Genomic DNA, 23,910 nt, shown 5'->3' on the forward strand with positions numbered 1-23,910 from the left:
AGAATAATATACACCATAATCAGACCTCCTAGTACAATATACATTAACATGCTATAGACCAAACAATCATCAGACCTCCTAGAATAATATACACCATAATCAGACCTCCTAGTACAATATACATTACCATGCTATAGACCAAACCATCATCAAACCTCCTAGTACAATATACATTTACATTCTATATACCAAACCATCATCAGACCTCCTAGTACGATATACATTTACATGCTATAGACCACCATCAGACCTCCTAGAACAATATACATTGACATGATATATGCTATAGACCAAACCATCATCATACCTCCTAGAAAAATATACATTAACATGCTATCTACAGACCAAACAATCCTCAGACCTCCTAGAACAATATACATTAACATGCAACAGACCAAACCATCATCAGACCTCCTATTACAATATACATTTACATGCTTTAGACCAAACCATCATCAGACCTCCTAGTCCAATATACATTTACATGCTATAGACCACCATCAGACCTCCTAGAACAATTTACATTACCATGCTATAGACCAAACCATCATCAGACCTCCTAGAACAATATACATTACCATGCTACAGACCAAACCACCATCAGACCTCCTAGAACAATATACATTACCATGCTATAGACCAAACCATCATCAGACCTCCTAGAACAATATACATTAACATGCTATCTACAGACCAAACCATCCTCAGACCTCCTAGAACAATATACATTTACATGCTATAGACCAAACAATCATCAGACCTCCTAGAACAATGACGTTTACTGGAGACTTACCAAGGTTGCCTCACAACATCCAATCACGTCACAAACACGTGATTTTCACGGGGCTTACCCATGGCAATAGATAAACAAAAATAGAGTGGAATAGCTTAAAACATACTCAACACGTCTAGACATACATTTTATAGTCTGTCTCGGTTAATCTTACGTTTCAAGGTAGTGACATCATGCTACCTGTTTTAGGGTTATTCATTTTAGTGTCGAGGATATGTCCGGGTGATGCGGAGAGCGACAACTACGTTCAAGAACGAATATCATTAAGCAATCCATCTTACGTGGAACAGCAACTCCATGATTTACAGACCCAAGTACAGGATCTTAAGACAAAGATTGAAAACCATGTACTATTTACAAGGTGGGGTCGCAGTGATTGTCCAAAGGATATTTCAACCCTGGTGTATGCAGGTTATGTGGGTGGATCCCTGTATTCAATGAAAGGATCTGCTGCTGAATATGTCTGCCTTCCCTCAGATCCCACATGGGGACCTTTTAAGTACTACGAGCATGGCAATGTCGGCTATATGTATGGTGCCGAATACCAGCGTCCGCCTGTCGTGTTTGGTGTAGAGGACGCAGACGCGCCCTGTGCCGTGTGCGATGGAACTCCCTATTCAATGGTTCTTATGATTCCAGGTCGGGTCAACTGTTACCCTGACTGGGTGGAGGCGTACCACGGTAGCCTGGCATCAGGAAATCCCAGACATAAAGCAGCTAGTGAACATGTGTGTGTGGATGAGGTACCGCAGACGGTGCCGGGAGGCGACGCTAACAATGACGGGAAACTGTTTTACGGAGTTAAAACAGTGTGTGGATCTCTGCCTTGTCCGCCGTACGAAAATGATAAGTTTTTATCTTGTGTGGTCTGCATGAAATAACCAAGAACCGTGAACCCTTAAGTGTATTCTTGACGAGGAGTATTTCCCCGTTACATTTCGATCAAAATGTTAACAATGTAAGAGATTACAGGAACAAATCACATTGAAAGGTAAACACTTAAATACTGTTCTAACAAGAGTGACTACTATATATATACAATGTACATGGGGCAAAGAAGTAATTCCAACAGTGTGGACAGGTTTAGGTTGTCAAATTTTCGGAGCGATTCGCTCCTTTTTCAAGACACAGTGAAACAGAACAGTTACATGTACATATACATCATATTACAAGAAGATAGAATTGATATACTATAATTGAAAATATAGCTATTATATAAAACCAATAGTCCCCTCGGCTAAAGACAGCCGAAGGCAGCAATTAAGCCGAGAGCATCGCGGACAAGGAACGCTTATGTAGAGGACCTATTCTTGCGCAAGATGCACTGTCAGATAAAGTGAGTCAACGAGAGATATCAAAAACGTGGAACATGTGCATGTGGAAATGTGGCCCGGTAAATGTGTACATGTATATGAAGTACTGACAAACCTAAGGGGTACGGGTCGAGCACTGTATCATTATCGCTACATCTAAAGTGGTCATTATGCTTTATAAGATTTAATAAAGTTGCAAATTGAAAAAAATAGTTTTTGTTTGTTTGGGGTTTTTGTCGTTTTTCTGAAATCTTAAAAGATTTTTCATCTAGTTTGATCAGACACTTATAAAGTCAAACTCTGTAGTGTATACGTCTCTGGTTTCATTTAATTCCATGCTAATATTGCACTTTGGACGGCATTGTACAATGATTATTTGGTGTTGATTAGTGACTGGTTTTGGTGTAAACCTGGGATAACACTCCAATACGCAGACCGTCTAGATTGATACAGGTTAAAACAAGCAAGGCCTTTAATGAGGGTACGCTGCCGCCCAACCAGAAGTAATAGTTAAGAGTGGGTCAACATGTAGAATGTCCGTTTTTTTAGAGCGATTTCAGCTAAAAAGCATTTAGAACTGAGACAGTTGGCTGAGGATTTTAAATTTTTATTACATCCATAGAAAAATTCTACAACAATTGAAACGTACATATATGAACAAGACTGGCATAGATTGTTCCTATATAAGTCACTGCCAAGTGATGTTTGACATCCCAAGGCGGTGGACGTGCACACAAATATAGACAAAGGCTCAGATTGCATGCTGTTATTTATCATCATGATAATTGGGGGAAAACTACACAGGGATCCCACCTTTAAAAAAGCAAATTCTACTGATCACACATTTTAAATTAATATATTTACATTTGCATTGCATTGCCAGTCTACTTAGTCCGAATTATTCTGACGTTTTATCGACTTTTTTTTTATATCAGTCTGTAATCGACGACAGACCGATATAAAAAAAAGTCGATAAAACATCAGAATAATTCGGACTACAGTATACTGACCTACCAAAGTCAGCTGTGATGATGTCATAGTCATAGCTGGCAGATACTGGCTGTTGGCTGTTCCATTTATTGAAACTCTTTCTCAAATTTGAAAATCAAATATCTAATTTGATACTCAATTTGATGTCAAAATCAAAACAACAATTGATAAACAACATTTAGTTCAGAGTTTAAGAGCTATAGTTCTGAGCAGAATAGCAGACAAATGTTAAGAACGAGCTAACGTCCATTATTTACTTTGTCTGCAAGCCTTTTTTGAATTATAGGACTATAACTCCAGACACAATGTAGTATTATGCTTAAATAACACAAGAAGATGGTCAGTCAAACACTGTTTAAGGCATTGCTTTAAGGCAGGAAGCTGTCTCCTTATACTCTGTCCACAGAGAATATTCTGGTACCCACCAATCATAATACTGGAACTGATCATTTAACAGGGTTCCCACTGATTTTCTGTAATATTGAAAAAAATAAATCAAATGTAAATATTCTTTTTCCAGTGAAACTGTAAGTGTTGAAAGATGATAAGAATAGTTTTCTAGGTTTAGTTTTGGACCTTTAATAAGAATATTAAAATCATTTATGCTACTTCTTCCATTGACAGTCTTCCATTCACCGAAAAGAACTTAATTTGTATTTCAACCCAACAAAAAGAGACCAGGTCACAACTGATAAGCCTTGATTTCAAAGTAGACCCATGCAATACCAAGTGCGGCGGGTAAGACATCAATAGGCAATAGTAATGCTTCACAATATTATAACGTTGGTAGGCCTTACATCAATTTACAATGCATTACAATAACGGATGAAGGTTGATAATGCTTATATGTTCCTAAATCAGCGAGAACCCGGCTTTCCATCGGTACAAGTTGAATATGCAGAATAGCATCCATCAACGCCTGCTTTTGTAGTACCTTTCTATATACCCTTTGACAGAACGACCGCCTCAATTGCCTCAACTTATTGTCCGATATCCTCAAAAACTGTTTTCTCTAAAACATGTAGTGTCAGTACATTGATTTAACTATAACACAGCAGATCTTAATAGCCAGGGCTCACATTCATGAAACCGTTTTCATGCTCAACCATGGATTCTGTGCTCAAACCAACTTTCTTGTAACTCACTTAAATCATGTCAAACTATCAAAAAGTCAAATGTAAACATTGAAAACAGTTTTCGGCCTTGAGTCACTTCAATCTTTTCTAAATCATTGACAAAGTGAGATTTTTTTTATTAATTTGTAAGGAGAACAAGTAATTCAGCTTGAGCACAATATTCATGCTTGAGCATGAGAACGGTTTCATGAATACGGGCCCAGGACTATTTCCATTTTTTTAAAAAGAAAAGTAGGAATAAACATATTTTGGAGGCAACGGTACTGCTTATATATTTCTATACATCTAAAACAATCAAAATAATATCAGAGAAACATGCTATTGTGTTACTTAACATCCAACAATTATAAATAAAATATTTGATTTTTCCTCAATTGCAATGAGATTTAGATATCATTTTGATTATGTAAAATTGTGAACTAACTGAGCTAAAAATATCTATTGAATTTTTGTTTTTGGAATTTATCCAGAAACATATATTTGTGTAAAACAACTTATGGTTTGCTTAAGTCACAAGAGGCACTGATAAATTCAAAATTAATGATAGTTTGTAAAATATTGAATATAATTTACTCTAAAATAATCGTTACCAGGTTTTAAATACTAACACTACATGTTCTGGTTCTATATGTACATTGACTATTGTCTGAATGGGAGAAATCTTACTCTGTTCTTTTCTATTTCTTACAAAAGTTATGATTTCCTCATTTTGCATATCTTAAAATGTTATATAGCAGTTAAATACAGACACACAACTGTTTAAAAAAACACAGTTTCTAGAGATTCAAAACTGCAAGAGATAGCCTACAGACCAAATCGTCAGAAAAACATGTTTTCATTTTATGTCACGATCTGATTAATATCCTGTTTTCTTCTGACAAATGAGAAGTAGTATTAATTGAAATCTACTGAAGTATTATAGGGGAACAGGTCACGTTACATCTCTGTGACACTGAAGTACTAGGGGAACAGGTCACGTTACATCTCTGTGACACTGAAGTACTATAGGGAAACAGGTCAGCTACATCTCTGTGACACTGAAGTACTAGGGGAACAGGTCACGCTACATCTCTGTGATACTGAAGTACTAGGGGAACAGGTTACGTTACATCTCTGTGAAACTGAAGTACTATAGGGAAACAGGTCAGCTACATCGCTGTGACACTGAAGTACTAGGGGAACAGGCCACGTTACATCTCTGTGACACTGAAGTACTAGGGGAACAGGTCATGTTACATCTCTGTGACACGGAATTGGCAGTTGCTCATCTACATTACAGAAAGGCTTGGCCTCATTGACATATTTACCATACACCACAAACAGCAACACACATAAAGCATATTAACAACATGACAACCTATCTGGAAACGCTCCAAGAGCGTGACAGTATTCTTGGTGTATGTAACAATACTCTTCAAACAAAGGAAGATACAGAGTCAAAATAGTTTCCATATTTGGGATACTTGTACTGTTTGTTGTATAATAAGCATACCTAAGTCGATTGGCGATTCAGATATATATACAAAATGAAGATATGCTACCTTCTACATTAAAATGTGTTTATATGAGTTATATCCCTTGGGAACTTATCAAACAGCTTAAATGTGACATTGGGCTGGACTACCTGGTACATAACCCAGTTGACCCTGTTGAATGACACCATTACTAGGAATAATCAAATAAAGCATATTTCACTGACGGTTTATAAAACAGATCTATGGAAAAGAAAGAAAATCAGATTGCACATACCAGAAAATTACTTAAAAATGTGTTACTGTGAATTCCGACTACAGATCAAACGGCAGAAAAAGAGGTAATTAAGAGTAAACAACTCTGACAAGAGTTCAGGAAGGAGTGTCTGTGTGTCTGTCGGTAATGACTCTATTCAACTGGCAAACACTGTTGGAACTGAACTGTGTATTTCGTGTGGTGTTACCATGGAAACCTGTGACTCATGTGGTCAGATCTAATGACAACAGGTATACAAGTGCACTAAAGGGAGGTAGGTGTGTAAGAATAAGACAGAGCTAAGGCAGCGTTTATACACATTTTAAAATTCACAGAAAAATGGTCGTAGCGGAAACAGCAAGAGTGCACCAGAAACACAGCCGTAGCTGAATCAGCTTTACTATGTACAAAGAATGTCAGTTTAAGTACCCAGTGTTTTAATGCCCAAGTATTTAACAAGAGACTTCTACATATATACAGGCAAACAACAAATTAAGACATTTGTAAGGTTGGGTCACCTGTGATAGGAACAAGAACAATTCTTTACCACGAAGTAGGTATAGCATTTTGACACATGCAAGAAATTTACTTGAAAGAGGATGAGTTAGCCTTTATTTGACAAATCGTAAAACAACTGATGATTTGAAACCATCAGGAACGTAAAGGGGAATCAGAAATTGTGAAGATCCGTACTTAAGGATGATAAAAGATCCGTACTTAAGGATGATAAAAGATCCGTACTTAAGGATGATAAAAGATCCGTACTTAAGGATGATAAAATCTTTTTGATTGTACAAACCTAAGGGTTTGATATCCAACAATTTTACCCTGAGGCTTGATATCCCTTTGTCTTATTCCCTTAAAGTAGAGAATGATTATATTTCTCCAGCCATAAAAAGGATATTTTTTCAAAAAAAAAAGGCGTTTTACGATACATACCAGCCGTAATATAATGTCGCCTGATTGTAAAACTAATACCATCCATTTGTTTTCATTGTGATTTTTCAAACATGAATGGATGAAATTTGTCTCCACCTTTGTGATTGACAGATAAATCACAAACGGCTAAAACAAGAAAACAAATTAATGAAGGATGGAAGAAGAAAACAATGAATACAGCAGTAACATAAGGCAATAAGAAGTTGATGTATTTGAATGTTTTTTCAAATAATATCTGTGGGAGGTAAAACAATGTGTAAATGATTAATTGTAATGTATCAAACAGTAGGAATGTGTGTCAATAGTAAAAATAGGTGTGTTAATCACAATACAGTATTTTATTCAAGAATGTCTTCGGGTGCTTAACAATTCAGAAAAATCTAAATTATTGCAAAACTTGCCAAATTTTTAACGAAAAAGATCCCCCCCACCTCCATAGCCATTTATCTGCTTCTTATCATTTTCATTTTTGTATACAATATCTTTCCCAACCTAAAGACATAATTATAAGTATCAACTTAACTTTGAGGGAGTTAATTTATTACAAAAACAGGATAAAAGGATAATTGTATCCCACCTGACAGAGAACATTGGTATATTGTAGTGAGGAATGAAAGTGCTTTAATCTGACCTCTTCACTAAACTAGTCAGTGGAACAGAAACAAGAGATTGGGTTACCTTTATCAGATATTTCAGAAGTTCATAACAAGAGATTCTAATAATGATACCACTTTGGACGAGATATTTTGTTAGATTAGAGATTCTATAAAAATAAGGTTGATAAAATGGTAAACTGTGTACGTTTTTCTTCCATTTATCATTAACAGGTACATTCAGGAAAGGATTAAAATCACAGAAGACTCATCTCCCATTATTATATCCTCAATAAAAAATGCATTCCTTACAGCTAATGTATAATGACAGGGATACCATGCATCATTCAATGAAATGTATACAGTTAATATAGTGCAAGTCATATTCATAAACAGGATAGGCAGATCGGTTAATTCAGTTTCAAAACTTATTTAAGTATGGTACAAAACAAGAGTGGTGAAGTTGTCTCCCCTGACAAATTCATAAATACTTTAATTAGCGTCTTGTTTTCATAATACACAAAACAAACTGATGAAAAAGAAATGGCAGACTTAAACACTCTGTAATCTGCAGCTAAAACAAAACATTAGATTATCCAGATTCAATTATGAGTTTAAGTAAAATTAAATAACAATTAAACTGGTACATATTGTTGGGCTTCTAAACATTGTATAGGTTGGCCAATGTAGAGAAAAATCTCTCCAGGACCAACGTAATAATGTTACAAATAGTCCAGTCATATAAGCAGGTAGTTTTCTCCAGCCACAACAGTTGTGGAATGCATCTATTGCACAAATAAATGTTGTATACAGTAAATAATGCTTAGGAAACGGTTGCGCACATATTACATTCAAGAACATTCTTAATAAATTATTCTTCATACATAATGTAGGTATATATGCATTCTTATTTTTCTTCATAATTGTAAAATATTTAATATGTCAATAATTTAACATTTTTAATCAATTAGTATTTATCTTTTTATTTTTTTGATAAAAATATTTCGCTTGTCAACAATATACACATCTTTGGAATATGTGCCACTGGAACACTTTGTGTGGCCTCCGATCACGGTGCTACAGGAATAGTTAGTGTGGTCACAGCCATGAATCTACGTGATGACCTCCGGACTACTGTCTGTGGAACTTTTACGTGGCGTGGAGGCACAGTTTGGAACTTCACTGCCGCTGAATCCAGCGAGCTCGTAAAGGTATGATTTGGGTGATGGTGGGGAAGTGATGGATTCATCTAAGTAGGACTTTTGAGGGGAGGGGGGTGAGGGGGTATTAGTTTCGGGGCGTGACTCAGCCTCATATCCACTGTCTGCTGTGTGGTGTGTGACTGGCCCATCTATCAGTAGGGGATCACTTCCTGTGTCCTTTCCATCCACTTCCTGCTCATCAAACTGTAAGATAGATCATCATATAATTATTTACTAGCAGTAATTATATAAAGTTTATCAAAAAACATGTTATAAATCCCCAGTTTTGTTCCTGTGATAAAACCCAGCCAGTCCATTTTCCAATTTATATATACCTGCTACAGGAGTATGTTCTGATGCTACAATGTGTAGTGTCTCCCCTTTCACACTTGACTGGTAACCAGGACATCTATGAAGGTATTTGCATTGCTTGATGGCATATATTTTGCATATATCTCCTGTCCTCCCATAAACTGCTGAGTATCCTGCGCTATTGACACACAGCCAAACATTTATCAAGTCTAAGATGTATGTAATCATCTGTCCTAAAATAGGATGCCAATGATGAGTGCTAGTATCGAAAATGAATCCTGAAGTTATAATGATAACTTTCTGAAATGAAAACTGGGATTTATACATTGTTGTTTTTTGACCAGCTCACTAATGATCAATCCTAGGTCTGGAGAGTAGGTGACTGGTACTTACCTCTGGGGCAGGGCCCGGTACCTCCCAGTCTGGAGGACCCTCCTCCTGTGGGCTGGCTCCCACACCTCGTCCCGGGTCTGGGTCTGAAATAGACAGTATTTTATCCATTCAAATTTAAAACTGACATTAGGTATAAACAAGTTTGAGATCAATTTTATCAATATCCAGTTAGATTGAGCTAAATAGTATTTCTATTTAGTCAAGTCTTACATACACAGTATTTAAATCCAATCAAAGACACACAGAGAACTTACATCCAGTCTGTATTTTTGTTTAATTTCACGGGGCTAATATTTCGTGGATTTCCTGCTCAGAACTAGTTCGCAGGGATTAAATTTCGCCCAACATGACCAGAAAAACACATCTTGCTAATAAGGGTACTTTTGTGTTAGGATGATAGGATTAATTTTACAAGTGTTTTGTGAAAACAAAGTAAAATATGGTATTGAACTGGTCCAATAAAACTCATTAAATCAGATACATTTGGGTTTAATCCCAATTAGTCCTAGGTTTTATTCATGCTTATTTCGTTTGCATTCGGTTTCAATAAATACTAAATAGTTGTTTCATTGTTTTTCTAGTAAATATTTTATGACAAGAATTTATCTCAAGGGCTTGTGTTTACAAAACTATTCACATTCTCAAACTCAGAGTATGCGCTCAATTTCTTATTTGGCAAAATTGATTAAAAAATGAAACATAGAATACGAAACATTTTGTTCTCTTGAAAGGAACTTTTTGACCTATGACCTTACCTCGTCTACGCTGTCTTTCCATTTCTTCCAACACCTCTGAGATTGAAGATGCTGGTCGATTTTTCTTTTTGTTGAAAAACGTTTGCATAGTGTATTCTGGCACATCCTCTTCTTGACTAAGTAATGGCTATAAATGAAATGTGTAAATATTCCATTTTTATACCAATTATACCGTTGATTTGATTCGTGACAAGTAAGCCTAAAGATTATAAATCCAAATCAGTAGCCCTAATATTGAGATTAACACGTAAGATTTAAAATAAAGAATGAGAAATTCTCTCTAGCTGCATAGAGTTCCTTTACTTCAGTACCACAATTTGTGGTAAGTTGTAGACTCTCAGAAATACAATGAATAGTTATACTTAGCTCTAACTTTGATCGCACATACAAACATTTGTGTGACCATGAGAAGTTAACATCTTCTACAACACATACAAACATTTGTGTGACCATGAGAAGTAAACATCCCTTACAACACGTACAAACATTTGTGTGACCATGAGAAGTAAACATCTCCTAAAACACATACAAACATTTGTGTGACCATGAGAATTAAACATCTACTACAACACATACAAACATTTGTGTGACCATGAGAAGGAAACATCCCCTACAACACATACAAACATTTGTGTAACCATGAGAAGTAAACATCCCCTACAACACATACACACATTTGTGTGACCATGATAAGTAAACATCCCCTACAACACATACAAACATTTGTGTAACCATGAGAAGTAAACATCTACTACAACACATACAAACATTTGTGTGACCATGAGAAGTAAACATCCCCTACAACCAGACCAACAGATGATGACTTTGATAACCAGTAGTTTATCCCCAGAAACTTTCACACAGATATTTGTTTCTCACTGATAAAAATCTATATTAATTTCAACCTTCACTATGTATTATACGCAGTGTTCTAACAGTTGCTGACATGACGAATTTGTCTTCACGAAGTTCATCACAGAGGACAAATAAGGCAGAGAAGTAAACATCTCCTACAACACATACAAACATTTGTGTGACCACGAGAAGTAAACATCCCCTACAACACATACAAACTTTTGTGACCATGAGAAGTAAACATCCCCTACAACACATACAAACATTTGTGTAACCATGAAAAGTAAACATCCCCTACAGCACATACAAACATTTGTGTGACCATGAGAAGTAAACATCTCCTAAAACACATACAAACATTTGTGTGACCATGGGAAGTAAACATCCCCTACAACACATACAAACATTTTTGACCATGAGAAGTAAACATCCCCTACAACACATACAAGCATTTGTGACCATGAGAAGTAAACATCCCCTACAGCACATACAAACATTTGTGACCATGAGAAGTAAACATACCCTACAACACATACAAACATTTGTGTGACCATGAGAAGTAAACATACCCTACAACACATACAAACATTTGTGTGACCATGAGAAGTAAACATCCCCTACAACCAGACCAACAGATGATGACTGTGATAACCAGTAGTTTATCCCCAGAAACTTTCACACTGATATTTGTTTCTCACTGATAAAATCTATATTAATTTCAACCTTCACTATGTATTATACGCAGTGTTTTAACAGTTGCTGACATGACAAATTTGCCTTCATGAAGTTCATCACAGAGGACAAATAAGGCAGAAGTTAAACTGCTGCAAAAATGTCCTGGTGTAGGTTTACTGTGAGGTAACTTACCTCCAATCCTCCTGGTCGGATGCCATTTTCATGTCGCCGCAATGAAGCTGAAAGAGATCAATTATATCTAGCATATATTGAGTAAATTGTTACACACACTGAGTCACCTGTTACATACTGAATCACCTGTTACACACTGAGTCACCTGTTACATACTGAATCACCTGTTACACACTGAGTCACCTGTTACATACTGAATGTAACACCTATATGTTACTAACTGCTGTAGAAGGTATCATGAGATTGTGTGCGGACATGTTTAAGTGGATATATCTCTGACTGCACAGTAAACAAGTTAAATGTTGGGAGATAAAGATATGTGTGATCTCACATTTATTATATACCTATGCAGGCCTAGATGTAAAGCATTTTCTGGAAAGATAATATTTAATCTTGTATTAATTTTCTATTTACTTCCTGAAAACATGACCTGAACAACAATGTTAGACAAAATGGTTTCAAGGATGGTAGTATGATATATTTTAATACAATCCCAATATGGAGACCTGGGTTACTTACGTCCCAATGTTGCGGACACCATAGAAAACTCGTCCAATCTAGCTAGATGGTCCTTGATTGCTGGGCTGCCCGGTGCACTTAGTGCAGGACTGACCGGGGAACTGGAGCCACATGTGTGGTTCAGAGGCTGTTTCATCTCATAGTCCTCCTTCTGCTTAAACCGATAGCCCTTCTTTTTCTTGAACCGCCACAAGATGAGTGTGATAATAATGGTGATGAGCAGGATGAACACAATGACACACATAAGGATCACTGAAATAAAACACAGGCAGCATTTGAATGCATGTAACAAAGAGGCCCCTGAGGTCTGTATCCCTATAACTTAGCAAAGCCAGCATTACAATGTAACAAAGAGGCCCCTGAGGTCTGTATCCCTATAACTTACACAGCCAATATTGTAATGCATGCAAGAAAATTATGAGATGGTCAGTGTCTCTCTTACTTACTTGGGCAGGCATTCATAATATCATTTCATGTGACTCACAGTATCTGTAGTATGTACCATAAGCCAGCATTATAACAGATATGGAACAGAATGACCACATATGAATGCCAACAGGACAAAGGTAAATTTAAGCAGGTTTAAACAAGTAACACTGAGTTTGCATTTGTCCAGTTGGCATATACATACTGCCTATGAATGCTAACTGACAACTTAGTTCAATGAATTAAGATTTACACTGTTTTTTGCTGAAATATACATATCTGAATTCACTCACCAATGGTTTCATCATTCATGAATCTGGACTCGAGGACTGGTCTGGGACGTGTTAGGTTGGCCTGAGGGGTAGTAGCCTGAGTAGAAGACAGGCTTACCGGAATGGTAGGGGAGGGTGTGCTACTTGATGTCTTAGGCGGGGCTGGGTTCAGAAAAATTGTCTCTGCAGGCCCAGGGTTCCACGGAGGCATCATCAGCTTCTGAAAAAGCAAAAAGACCTTGTGGGAATCTAGCTGTGGTAATACTCTATGGTAATCTAGTCTTGGTAATACTTTATGGTAATCTAGCTGTGGTAATACTCTATGGGAATCTAGCTGTGGTAATACTCTATGGGAATCTAGCTGTAGTAATACTCTATGGGAATCTTGCTGTGGTAATATTCTATGGGAATCTAGCTGTGGTAATACTCTATGGTAATCTAGCTGTGGTAATCCAGCTGTGGTAATACTCTATGGTAATCTATCTGAGGTAATATTATATAGGAATCTAGCTGTGGTAATACTGTATGGGAATCTAGCTGTGGTAATCTAGCTGTGGTAATACTCTATGGTAATCTAGCTGTGGTAATACTCTATGGTAATCTAGCTGTGGTAATACTCTATGGGAATCTAGTCTTGGTAATAATCTATGGGAATATAGGCTGTAGTAATATTCTATGGGAATCTAGCTGTGGTAATCTAGCTGTGGTAATACTCTATGGGAATCAACCAGGAAGTGATCAAGCCCAAAGGACTAGAACTCCCCCTCCTTATCTTGTCCTTAATCCAGGTACAACATGTACACCTACCAGTATTCCTTTTCTATTTTTTGGCATAGATTTCAAATTTACAGTTCTGAAAGCTATTCCAACCCATTCTTAGGTAGACTAAATGTTAATGGCCAGTATTTACTCTTTCAGTTCCAATGTCATCATATGACATCCTCAAAAGGAGGTCAATGTACCACAGAGCACCGTATGTTATCTTGGAAACAGTATGTTTTATTGATAATCTAAGGTTTACCCCGAAAAAACCTTCAGATAAACCCATTCTCATCATTCTTTTGACAAATTTTTGACACAAAAAAAGTTAGATTAGGAAAATTAAGCCAACGTTGCATTTAAAACACACTCAATGATATTGGTTTGATAAATTACAAGACAACCTTATAATAACTTTTTAATGAATTATTTGTCTCACCTGCATGCCACCATTTGCTGTTGTTGGGTGGGTTGTCGTCGTGGTGGCATCATGCTGCAGGTCAATGGCAATTGGCGATGAACAAGGGGGCACCTTGTTACCATGAATAACTATCGAGTCTTTGAGATTGTCACGCAGGGTTTTTAGGGGCTGTTGTAGGTACATCCGGGCACCAGCCACGGGCTCAAACCTTACCACTGTGAAAAAATAACTTAATAAACAGACGCTCAAACCTTACCACTATGAAAAAATAACTTGATAAACAGACGCTCAAACCTTGTCGTAAATTATAACCCTCCTCGTACACATAGTTATAGAATGTGGTATTTGGTTAAATACACACCTGACAAGAACACTTGGTAAGTTGCAGTACATTTATTTGTTGCTATATATACAACCCTGACAGAAGTATACACACCTGACAAACAGCCAGTAAAGTTGCGGTACTTGTTGCGGTGGCTGAAGTTGTCGTACACACTGGTAGGGGTGAAACCTCCCACTAGGACCGTGTCCAGTACCTGGAGTGGATTGTTAGAGATGGGAACAGTCTCCATGGCCTCCACATCCACCTGTCAAGTCAACAAGACACTAATTTTATAAGGCACATATCTCCTGCAAATTCTTAGTTGTGTCCCTTGTCATAGCTCTTCACTGTTACATGTAGTCTGCAAACAGATAGTGTAACTGGTGCCCCTTTCAAGGAAGCACAACTTAATTAGAAATAATCATATACTCCCAGACCATGGATACAGAACTACAGTCTATTCTAGACTTCTCATGGGCTTCTCTGTTAGGTAATTACTCATGAATATTCAACATTATTGCCTATAGTCAACAGATCCACGACTCAAAACAGGATCAAGAGCATAAAAAAGAAAATTTACATAACACTTCCTTCTCCTATCTATGTCTACCAGAAATCTTTTCAAACATCATTTGTTCAAAATTTGTAAAGGAAAGTTTCAAATGGATAAATCAATTTCGATTGAATGGACAAAACCCAACCATAATTGTTTTTTATATCACAACTCCTTCAAAACCTCTAGCAGCAATAGGAGCTGGGGCAATCCTTTGAAAACTTTTGAATTCTTGTTGCCTTCCCCATAAATAGATATTTATCATAAATAATCAATGCAGAAGATGATGTCTGAGTAATTAATTCACAAAACAGAAACGTTTTGTTTTATTGTTGCAGTTGTAGCAGAAATTCTATCAAATCATTGAGCTAAGCATAAGGGTAAAATCCCTTGAAATAATGATGAATATTCAATGATACACATCAGAAGGTGTCCTGACGGAAGGGTGGAATGGTCATTACATAATTGTGCAGCATATAACTTTGTTGGTGTTGGAGCAAAAAAAACATTGACAAGCCCTAGGACTGAAATATGAAATTTTCTGCAGGATTTCTGAAGGTTATGTAATAGCACAGATCAGAGTTAGGGAGACCTAGAGAACCTTCTGCTATAAGAACCACCTACTGGCTGGCTGCTGGGGAGGGAGGAAGGACAGCGGAGGAGGAAGGGATTGGTATAGAAGGATTTCCGGTATTTGTTGATAATAATAGTCATTACCTCAAAAAGCAAAACATGAAAAGAAGCATATTAATATTACAATGTATTACATTCATGTGCCTTGTAAATTTCAGTGACATGCAAAAGCGACATTCAACAACTGTTCATCCAACCGTTAAGGCCAATTAGTAATTGTCCACAGGACAGTTGTCAATGGTCCAGCTAACATCAACAGGAGGTCAACTTAAGATCAACAAAAGTTCCTATAGAAGTCAGATTAACACAGTAATTTTCTCCCCCATGAGACAGAGATATCCATACACCAGGTTAGAGAAGGTGTATCTGTCTTACCCTAGGTAAAGATGAGGGGATTCCCAGTCATACCAACTGTATGACGTCACATCAACAATAAAATGACATAACATCAACTATTCATTGACGTAATACCAACAATCATAAATTATAGCAATAGCTCACTGGGTTTTCTGGAAAACCATGCAATCAATGCTTTTATTTCATTCAACAACATTTGAGGTGGGGAGAAAAATAATCTTTCCCATCTTTGGGAGCGAGACAGAAAAAATCTCCATCCTTTGGGTAACATTGTTAAATGTCTGGCCCAAAGTCTCTGGATTGACATTTAAGAATCTTACCCCAAGAGTAGATATGTTTTTTGTCTTACCCCCATGGTGCAGAAAGATTTGATTACTCACATCCATATAACACTGAACAGATCTATAGGAGGTCTCTATATAGACTGTTAATACATTGTAGACTGTTTTGGGGATGAAAACACAGAGATAGTTGTATCTCAAGAAAAGATCACTTCATAGGAGTGTGTGTTGCACAGAAAAATTCAATGTAAACAGAATATAGGTTAAAGGTCATCAAAGTAAAGGTCAGCTAGAGGTCAACAACTTGTCAGCTAAATAGCAGATACTGGTCAGTTATGCACATCCAAGTAACATGTGTTACTAGTCATGTTGATATCAGCTGGACAGTTAAGATATAATATCAGCTGGACAGGTAACTGGACAGGTAAGATATAATATCAGCTGGACAGGTAAGATATAATATCAGATAGACAGGTAAGATATAATATCAGCTGGACAGGTAAGATATAATATTGGCTAATGGTTAGTATTAGAGTGTACAAATACATAATAATCAGGAACACAAGCTTCATTTCAGAGCAGTTTTATAGACATGGAGTAGTCTACCTTGTATATACCTAAGGGAGATAATTACTCTCATCGACAAGGTATTGAATTCATCTTTAATTGTGAAATTGTGCAGGAAAAGGCAGGTAAGAGTGTATATGTGTGATATTTGGTATGTGTTTAAAAAGTGAATAAATAGAAATATCTGTACATCTTTTTCTTGTAAATTGTGTTCTTTTATAAACACTTATAATTAAAATATGATCAAAGATAAATATGTCATATGAAGTCTTATGCTAATACAAATTGTGAGGATTGTGTGAATAGTTTTGTGACAGATTATAAAACCCTTGGATTGCCATACATTTGCTCAGTACACAATAGCCAGGTCTAATTTAATACAAGTCAATCTATCTTTTAGTCATTTTGCCATTCATATCACATTGTCTAATTATGATGTGATTTTAGAACTGCCACACTTCTTCTAGTCATGACGCCTTTTCCACCGTGACATGAAGAAAGTGTCACCAGATAATGGCACTACTCATGGGACACTTTACGTGTCATCTCGCTGAAATGACATAACTTGTACACAGCAGCATGTAACTCTACCCAGTTACGTTGTTCTGACAAACCAACCACAGATGTCAAGGTAGACATCGGAGGGAATAAACTAAAAGAAGGTTGACGTAGGAGGGAAAAAATAGAGGCCCTACGTATTGAAATGGGGGCAACAGATCACATTTTGTATCTCTGATGTCTCCTATGCAGGAGAAAAACAAGAAAGGTTCCGATTCTGCAGGGGTCCACATTAGTTGCCTCGTACTGTGACACAAACATTAAATGAAAATAAAGGTAACAAAAATAAAACCTGTCCAACAGTAGGGTATAGAATATATAGGGTATTGAACAAGAAATGATTTCATATAACCATTTATACATTCCTTGTCCCAGCATTTAGTGACATCTTTATTTATAACCCTGATGAAACCATTTATAAGATTATGATCAACATTTAAGTTGATTTCATTGTTTTAGTATCTGATCCAACTACTGTACAAACCATTCCTAAACCGAAAACTCTTTGTCCAGAAATTAACTTAAGGTGATGCATGCATGTAAAACAGACAAAAAGATCCCCCGTTTGTTAGGATCAATAAGGAATAAGAGCATTTACAAAAGAACTTGTACAATTATTTTTAACATTCTGTAGGTCAGAAAGCAGTTAGAGAGGTGGATGAAAGTTACAAGATAAATTAAAAGTTGAAAAATGAAATGTTACCAGTAAGTTATAAAACAAAAGTCTAAAGTCACTTATCAAGACGTATGTTTTTTCCAAATGAGGAAATTGATCAGTTCCTTTTGAAGAAGTCATTCAGTATGATGGGTTCATTCTACTTTCTACTTCATTCTAGTTAACATGTTTGTAACTGCTCTATGACCTTCACCTTTTCTTAGGTTCATGACCTCAGTACAGCAGTGACATTACAACAAGACGACGCTGAAGACTTACTGTCAAACGACAGCCCCGACATTGACTTACTGTCAAACGACAGCCCGACATTGACTTACTGTCAAACGACAGCCCCGACATTGACTTACTGCCAAACGACAGCTCAACATTGACTTACTGTCAAACGACAGCCCCAACATTGACACAATATAGCAGAGTGGACGTGAACATTACGAAAAAAATCTTATTCTGTAGAAAGCTCAACAAAAAATAATGAAAAAACAGCCATTTTATATATTTAGGTCTATTTTTAAGTAAAAGAGAAGCCAACACTTGTGGTTTACTAAATCATTTGTAGAGAAAAGAATTAGAAATATGTATAAAGAAAAAACAATGTTGTTTGTCACAGTAAAGCAATCGACAGAGAAAGCCATAGGTTTTGGGGAGATTGATTGGGTATATAAGCTAGTGGACGACAGTTGTGGACGATGTCACATCGCAGGCAGACGACAATCCCCTAATATCTGTAGTCAACAGTTATGTATAAAGGCCTGTGTGATATAATATATACTGACTAAGCAGAAGGCAGAAATGGTGAACACGTAACATTAGCCAGTCACATGCCAATGGTGCGTGTGTACTCACATTTGACGTCCCAAGTACCTGTATGTAGACATCCGTGGTCATCATGTCTTACAGTTAATACAGTACTACTCAAATAATATTTACAGAAATTCTACTCAAAATATAATACTCAAAATATTGTTTACAGAAATTCTTCTCAAATTATAATACTCCAACTTTTGTTTATAGAAATTCTACTCAAAATATAATACTCAAAATATTGATTACAGAAATTCTACTCAAAATATTGATTACAGAAATTCTACTCAAAATATTGTTTACAGAAATCCTACTCAAAATATTGATTACAGAAATCCTACTCCAAATATTGATTTCAGAAATTCTACTCTAAATATAATTCTCAAAATATTGATTACAGAAATTCTACTCAAAATATTGATTACAGAAATCCTACTCCAAATATTGATTACAGAAATCCTACTCCAAATATTGATTTCAGAAATTCTACTCTAAATATAATTCTCAAAATATTGTTTACAGAAATTCTACTCAAAATTCAATACTCCAAATATTGTTTACACAAATTCTACTCCGAGTATAATACTCCAAATATTGTTTACACAATTTTACTCCAAATATAATACTCGAAATATTGTTTACAGAAATCCTACTCCAAATATTGTTTACAGAAATTCTACTCCAAATTCAATACTCAAAATATTGTTTACACAATTCTACTCCAAATATAATACTCCAAATATTGTTTACAGAAATTCTACTCCAAATTCAATACTCAAAATATAATATAACATCCAACTCAATACAATTCACTTGAAACATTGTTTACAAAATCTTACTCAAAATATAATATTTGAACATAATCATATTCAAATCATTGCTTATTTTAATTTTTAACTAACAATATACTTTACAAAACATGCAATTCAAAATAGTTTCCAAAATTTCAACTCTAAAGATTTTGAAACAAATGTTATAAGTACATTGTTTTCAGTAGATTTTTTTGTAAAGAATATTCAAAGTAGAATCTTCACACCGGACAGATCTGTGTCTACCACTCCGTGAAGCCTACCATGCATGCTATCCCAAGGTGAGACAGATGTGACTTACCTTCAGGGACATTTCAGACTCAGTGTGTTGGTATACCAGTTTGTGAGGTCGGCCGTCTGCAAACATTCCGTCCAGACTCAGTCCATCTGTAAGAGAGAGTGAAAATAAGGTCATCAAATCTATATCACAGCCAGAAAATAAATAGTGCTATTAGGTCAAACAAAATAATTGCTGTGTTTCTGTTTTTCGCCCCCATGATGTTAAGGTAAGTAGTCAAAACAACTTATCACCATAGCTAGCTCCATTACAAATATCATGACCTAAGGCTTTGTGGTTCCTGAGAAGAAATTTAAGTTTTTGACATATATATATATATACATATTTGATTCCTGTCACCTTGAGTGTTGTTCAAAGTCACTTTTTAAAACAAATTGGATATCCCTTTGACTCAGCTGCATACTATGGTCCTTAAGAGGGGTCAATTTAAAGACAATGTTAGGGTCAGATGGACAATGGTCAGATGGACAATGGACAGATGGACAAAGGACAGATGGACAATGGTCAGATGGACAATGGTCAAATGGACAATGGACAGATGGACAATGGTCAGATGGACAATGGACAGATGGACAATGGACAGATGGACAATGGACAGATGAGCAATGGACAGATGGACAATGGTCAGATGGATAATGGTCAGATGGACAATGGACAGATTGACAATGGTCAGATGGACAATGGACAGATGGACAGATGGACAATGAACAGATGGACAATGGACAGATGGACAATGGTCAGATGGACAATGGACAGATGGACAATGGACAGATGGACAATGGACAGATGGGCAATGGTCAGATGAACAATGGTCAGATGGACAATGGACAGATGGAAAATGGTCAGATGGGCACTGAGCCAGGTCCTAAGCTCCCAAGTACTTGTTTCAGGTGAGTTACAATGGTTTTTGTGCCAGATGAGCTAATAATAGTGTACTTACGATGAACTCCCCCTTGACTGGTGGTCACATGGACACCTCCATCAGGTTTCATCCAGAGTGTGACGAAGTCGTGGTCGGTGTGGCTACAACAAAGATACAATGATCCAGACAATAGAACACACAAAAAATACTGTTTCTCAAATCTCCAGGAGAGAATCTTGTTCTAAAACCCTGAGGCTAGGATAGAACTATGACCATTAATCTGGAGTCTAGATATGGCATGTATGGCTGGAGACTTACACTTGTTAGACATTTGACCTCTCACCTAGACCTTAGGTCAGAACCTTGACTTCTAAAATATAACCTGTAACTGAGTATGACATAATTTTGACCCCCCATGACCTAGACCTTAGGTCAGAACCTTGACTTCTAAAATATAACCTGTAACTGAGTATGACATAATTTTGACCCCCATGACCTAGACCTTAGGTCAGAACCTTGACCTCTAACCTAGATCTGAGTACAACATAACTTTGAACTCTCACCTTGAGCTGATGACAACAATGAGGACCATGGGCTCACTTCCTGTTGCATTGGTCTGGAACACCAGGGACACCTTGTCAGTGGACGTCTGTCGTGCTTGACCATTGGGTCTAAACATGTATTCCACTACGGACTGACCGTCGAAGGTACCGGATGCCTCTGAATATAATAAACACAGCATTATCAAACTTGTCAATGCAACAGCACACTCATTGTCCTTTTTTCTATTAAAATATCCGTTTTTTTTACATATAAACTATACCAATACTACACCCTAGTGATGAGACAGATATTTATCCTCTCATGTATTATAATGCCTCACTGTTAAACAGCGTAGTGATGAAACAAACGTTTAATTTGGAGACTACCCCTCAAATGCAAAGTGATGAGACAGATATTTAGTTTTGAGACTAACCCCTTATGTAAAGTGATGAGACATATATTTCATTTTGAGACAATCCCCTTATGTAAAGTGATGAGACAGATATTTTAGTTTTGAGATTATCAACTTACGTAAAGTTATGAGACAGGTATTTAATGTTGGGACTATCCCCTTTTGTAAAGTGATGAGACATATATTTGGTTTGGAGACTTATAATCCTCTTTTGTTAAGTGATGAGACAGATGATTAGTTTTGAGACTACCCCTAATGTAAATTGCCGAGACAGATATTTAGTTTTGAGACTATCCCCCTATATAAAGTAATGAGACATATCTTTAGTTTTGAGATAATCCCCTTATATATAGTGACGAGACAGATATTTAGTTTTGAGACTATCCCCCTATGTAAAGTAATGAGACGTATCTATAGTTTTGAGATAATCCCCTTTTATATAGTGACGAGACAGATATTTAGTTTTGAGACTGTCCCCTATGAATTACCTATGTCACACCGTTTGCCCGCCTGACGAGACAGATATTTAGTTTTGAGACTATCCCCCATGTATTACCTATGTCACACTGTTTTCCCGCGTGACAAGACAGCTATTCAGTTTTTTGAGACTATCCCCCATGTATAACCTATGTCACACCGTTTGCCTGCGTGACACGACAGATATTTAGTTTTGAGACTGTCCCCTATGAATTACCTATGTCACACCGTTTGCCCGCGTGACTAGACAGATATTCAGTTTTTTGAGCCTATCCCCCATGTATTACCTATGTCACACTGTTTTCCTGCGTGACGAGACAGCTATTCAGTTTTTTGAGCCTATCCCCCATGTATTACCTATGTCACACAGTTTGCCCGCGTGACGAGACAGATATTTAGTTTTGAGCCTATCCCCCATGTATTACCTATGTCACACCGTTTGCCCCCATGACGAGACAGATATTTAGTTTTGAGACTATCCTCCATGTATAACCTATGTCACTCCGTTTGCCCGTGTGACTAGACAGATATTTAGTTTTGAGACTATCCTCCATGTATAACCTATGTCTCACCGTTTGCCCGTGTGACTAGACAGATATTTAGTTTTGAGCCTATCCCCTACGAATTACCTATATCACACCGTTTGCCCGCTTGACTAGACAGATATTTAGTTTTGAGACTTTCCCCTATGAATTACCTATGTCACACCGTTTGCCCCCATGACGAGACAGATATTTAGTTTTAAGACTATCCCCTATGGATTACCTATGTCACACCGTTTGCCTGCTTGACTAGACAGATATTTATTTTTGAGACTATCCCCTATGAATTACCTATGTCACAACGTTTGCCTGCTTGACTAGACAGATATTTAGTTTTGAGACTATTCCCTATGAATTACCTATGTCACACCGTTTGCCTACGTGACTAGACAGATGTTTAGTTTTGAGACTATCCCCTATGAATTACCTATATCACACCGTTTGCCCGCTTGACTAGACAGATATTTAGTTTTGAGACTGACCCCTATGAATTACCTATGTCACACAGTTTTCCTGCGTGACGTGACAGATATTTAGTTTTGAGACTATCCCCCATTTATTACCTATGTCACACTGTTTTCCCGCGTGACGAGACAGATATTTAGTTTTGAGCCTATCCCCCATGTATTACCTATGTCACACCGTTTGCCCCCATGACGAGACAGAGATTTAGTTTTGAGACTATCCTCCATGTATAACCTATGTCTCACCGTTTGCCCGTGTGACTAGACAGATATTTAGTTTTGAGCCTATCCCCTACGAATTACCTATATCACACCGTTTGCCCGCTTGACTAGACAGATATTTAGTTTTGAGACTTTCCCCTATGAATTACCTATGTCACACCGTTTGCCTACGTGACTAGACAGATGTTTAGTTTTGAGACTATCCCCTATGAATTACCTGGGTCACAACGTTTGCCTGCTTGACTAGACAGATATTTAGT

The 23,910-nt window shown here is 36.8% G+C and overlaps 2 protein-coding genes across 5 annotated transcripts in view; one reads left to right on the top strand and one right to left on the bottom strand.

Annotated features, from left to right (window-relative positions):
* The first annotated feature begins 918 nt into the window (after positions 1-918).
* On the top strand, positions 919-1,867 carry LOC110467167. The gene has a single exon (XM_021524138.1). It carries the CDS (start codon positions 967-969, stop codon positions 1,672-1,674), a length of 708 nt encoding a protein of 235 aa, XP_021379813.1. The 5' UTR covers positions 919-966; the 3' UTR covers positions 1,675-1,867.
* A 6,719-nt stretch (positions 1,868-8,586) lies between these two features.
* Positions 8,587-23,910, bottom strand: part of LOC110467168 (contactin-associated protein-like 2) — a 106,279-nt gene continuing 90,955 nt past the window's right edge. For 3 of the 4 annotated variants that reach the window (XM_021524141.1, XM_021524139.1, XM_021524140.1), the window contains 12 exons: positions 21,554-21,710; positions 21,069-21,151; positions 20,132-20,217; positions 19,064-19,081; positions 14,710-14,860; positions 14,292-14,488; positions 13,115-13,313; positions 12,396-12,647; positions 11,877-11,923; positions 10,155-10,281; positions 9,400-9,482; positions 8,587-8,898 (listed from right to left, as the gene is read on the bottom strand). In XM_021524141.1, the coding sequence (XP_021379816.1) occupies positions 8,605-8,898; positions 9,400-9,482; positions 10,155-10,281; positions 11,877-11,923; positions 12,396-12,647; positions 13,115-13,313; positions 14,292-14,488; positions 14,710-14,860; positions 19,064-19,081; positions 20,132-20,217; positions 21,069-21,151; positions 21,554-21,710 (1,694 nt within the window). In that variant the 3' untranslated portion in view covers positions 8,587-8,604. The remainder of the gene's footprint in view (positions 8,899-9,399; positions 9,483-10,154; positions 10,282-11,876; positions 11,924-12,395; positions 12,648-13,114; positions 13,314-14,291; positions 14,489-14,709; positions 14,861-19,063; positions 19,082-20,131; positions 20,218-21,068; positions 21,152-21,553; positions 21,711-23,910) is intronic. The other variant, XM_021524142.1, reaches the window with a different exon arrangement.

Source organism: Mizuhopecten yessoensis, unplaced genomic scaffold (assembly GCF_002113885.1).
Source record: "Mizuhopecten yessoensis strain PY_sf001 unplaced genomic scaffold, ASM211388v2 scaffold11163, whole genome shotgun sequence".
NCBI classification, from domain to species: Eukaryota; Metazoa; Mollusca; class Bivalvia; order Pectinida; family Pectinidae; genus Mizuhopecten; species Mizuhopecten yessoensis.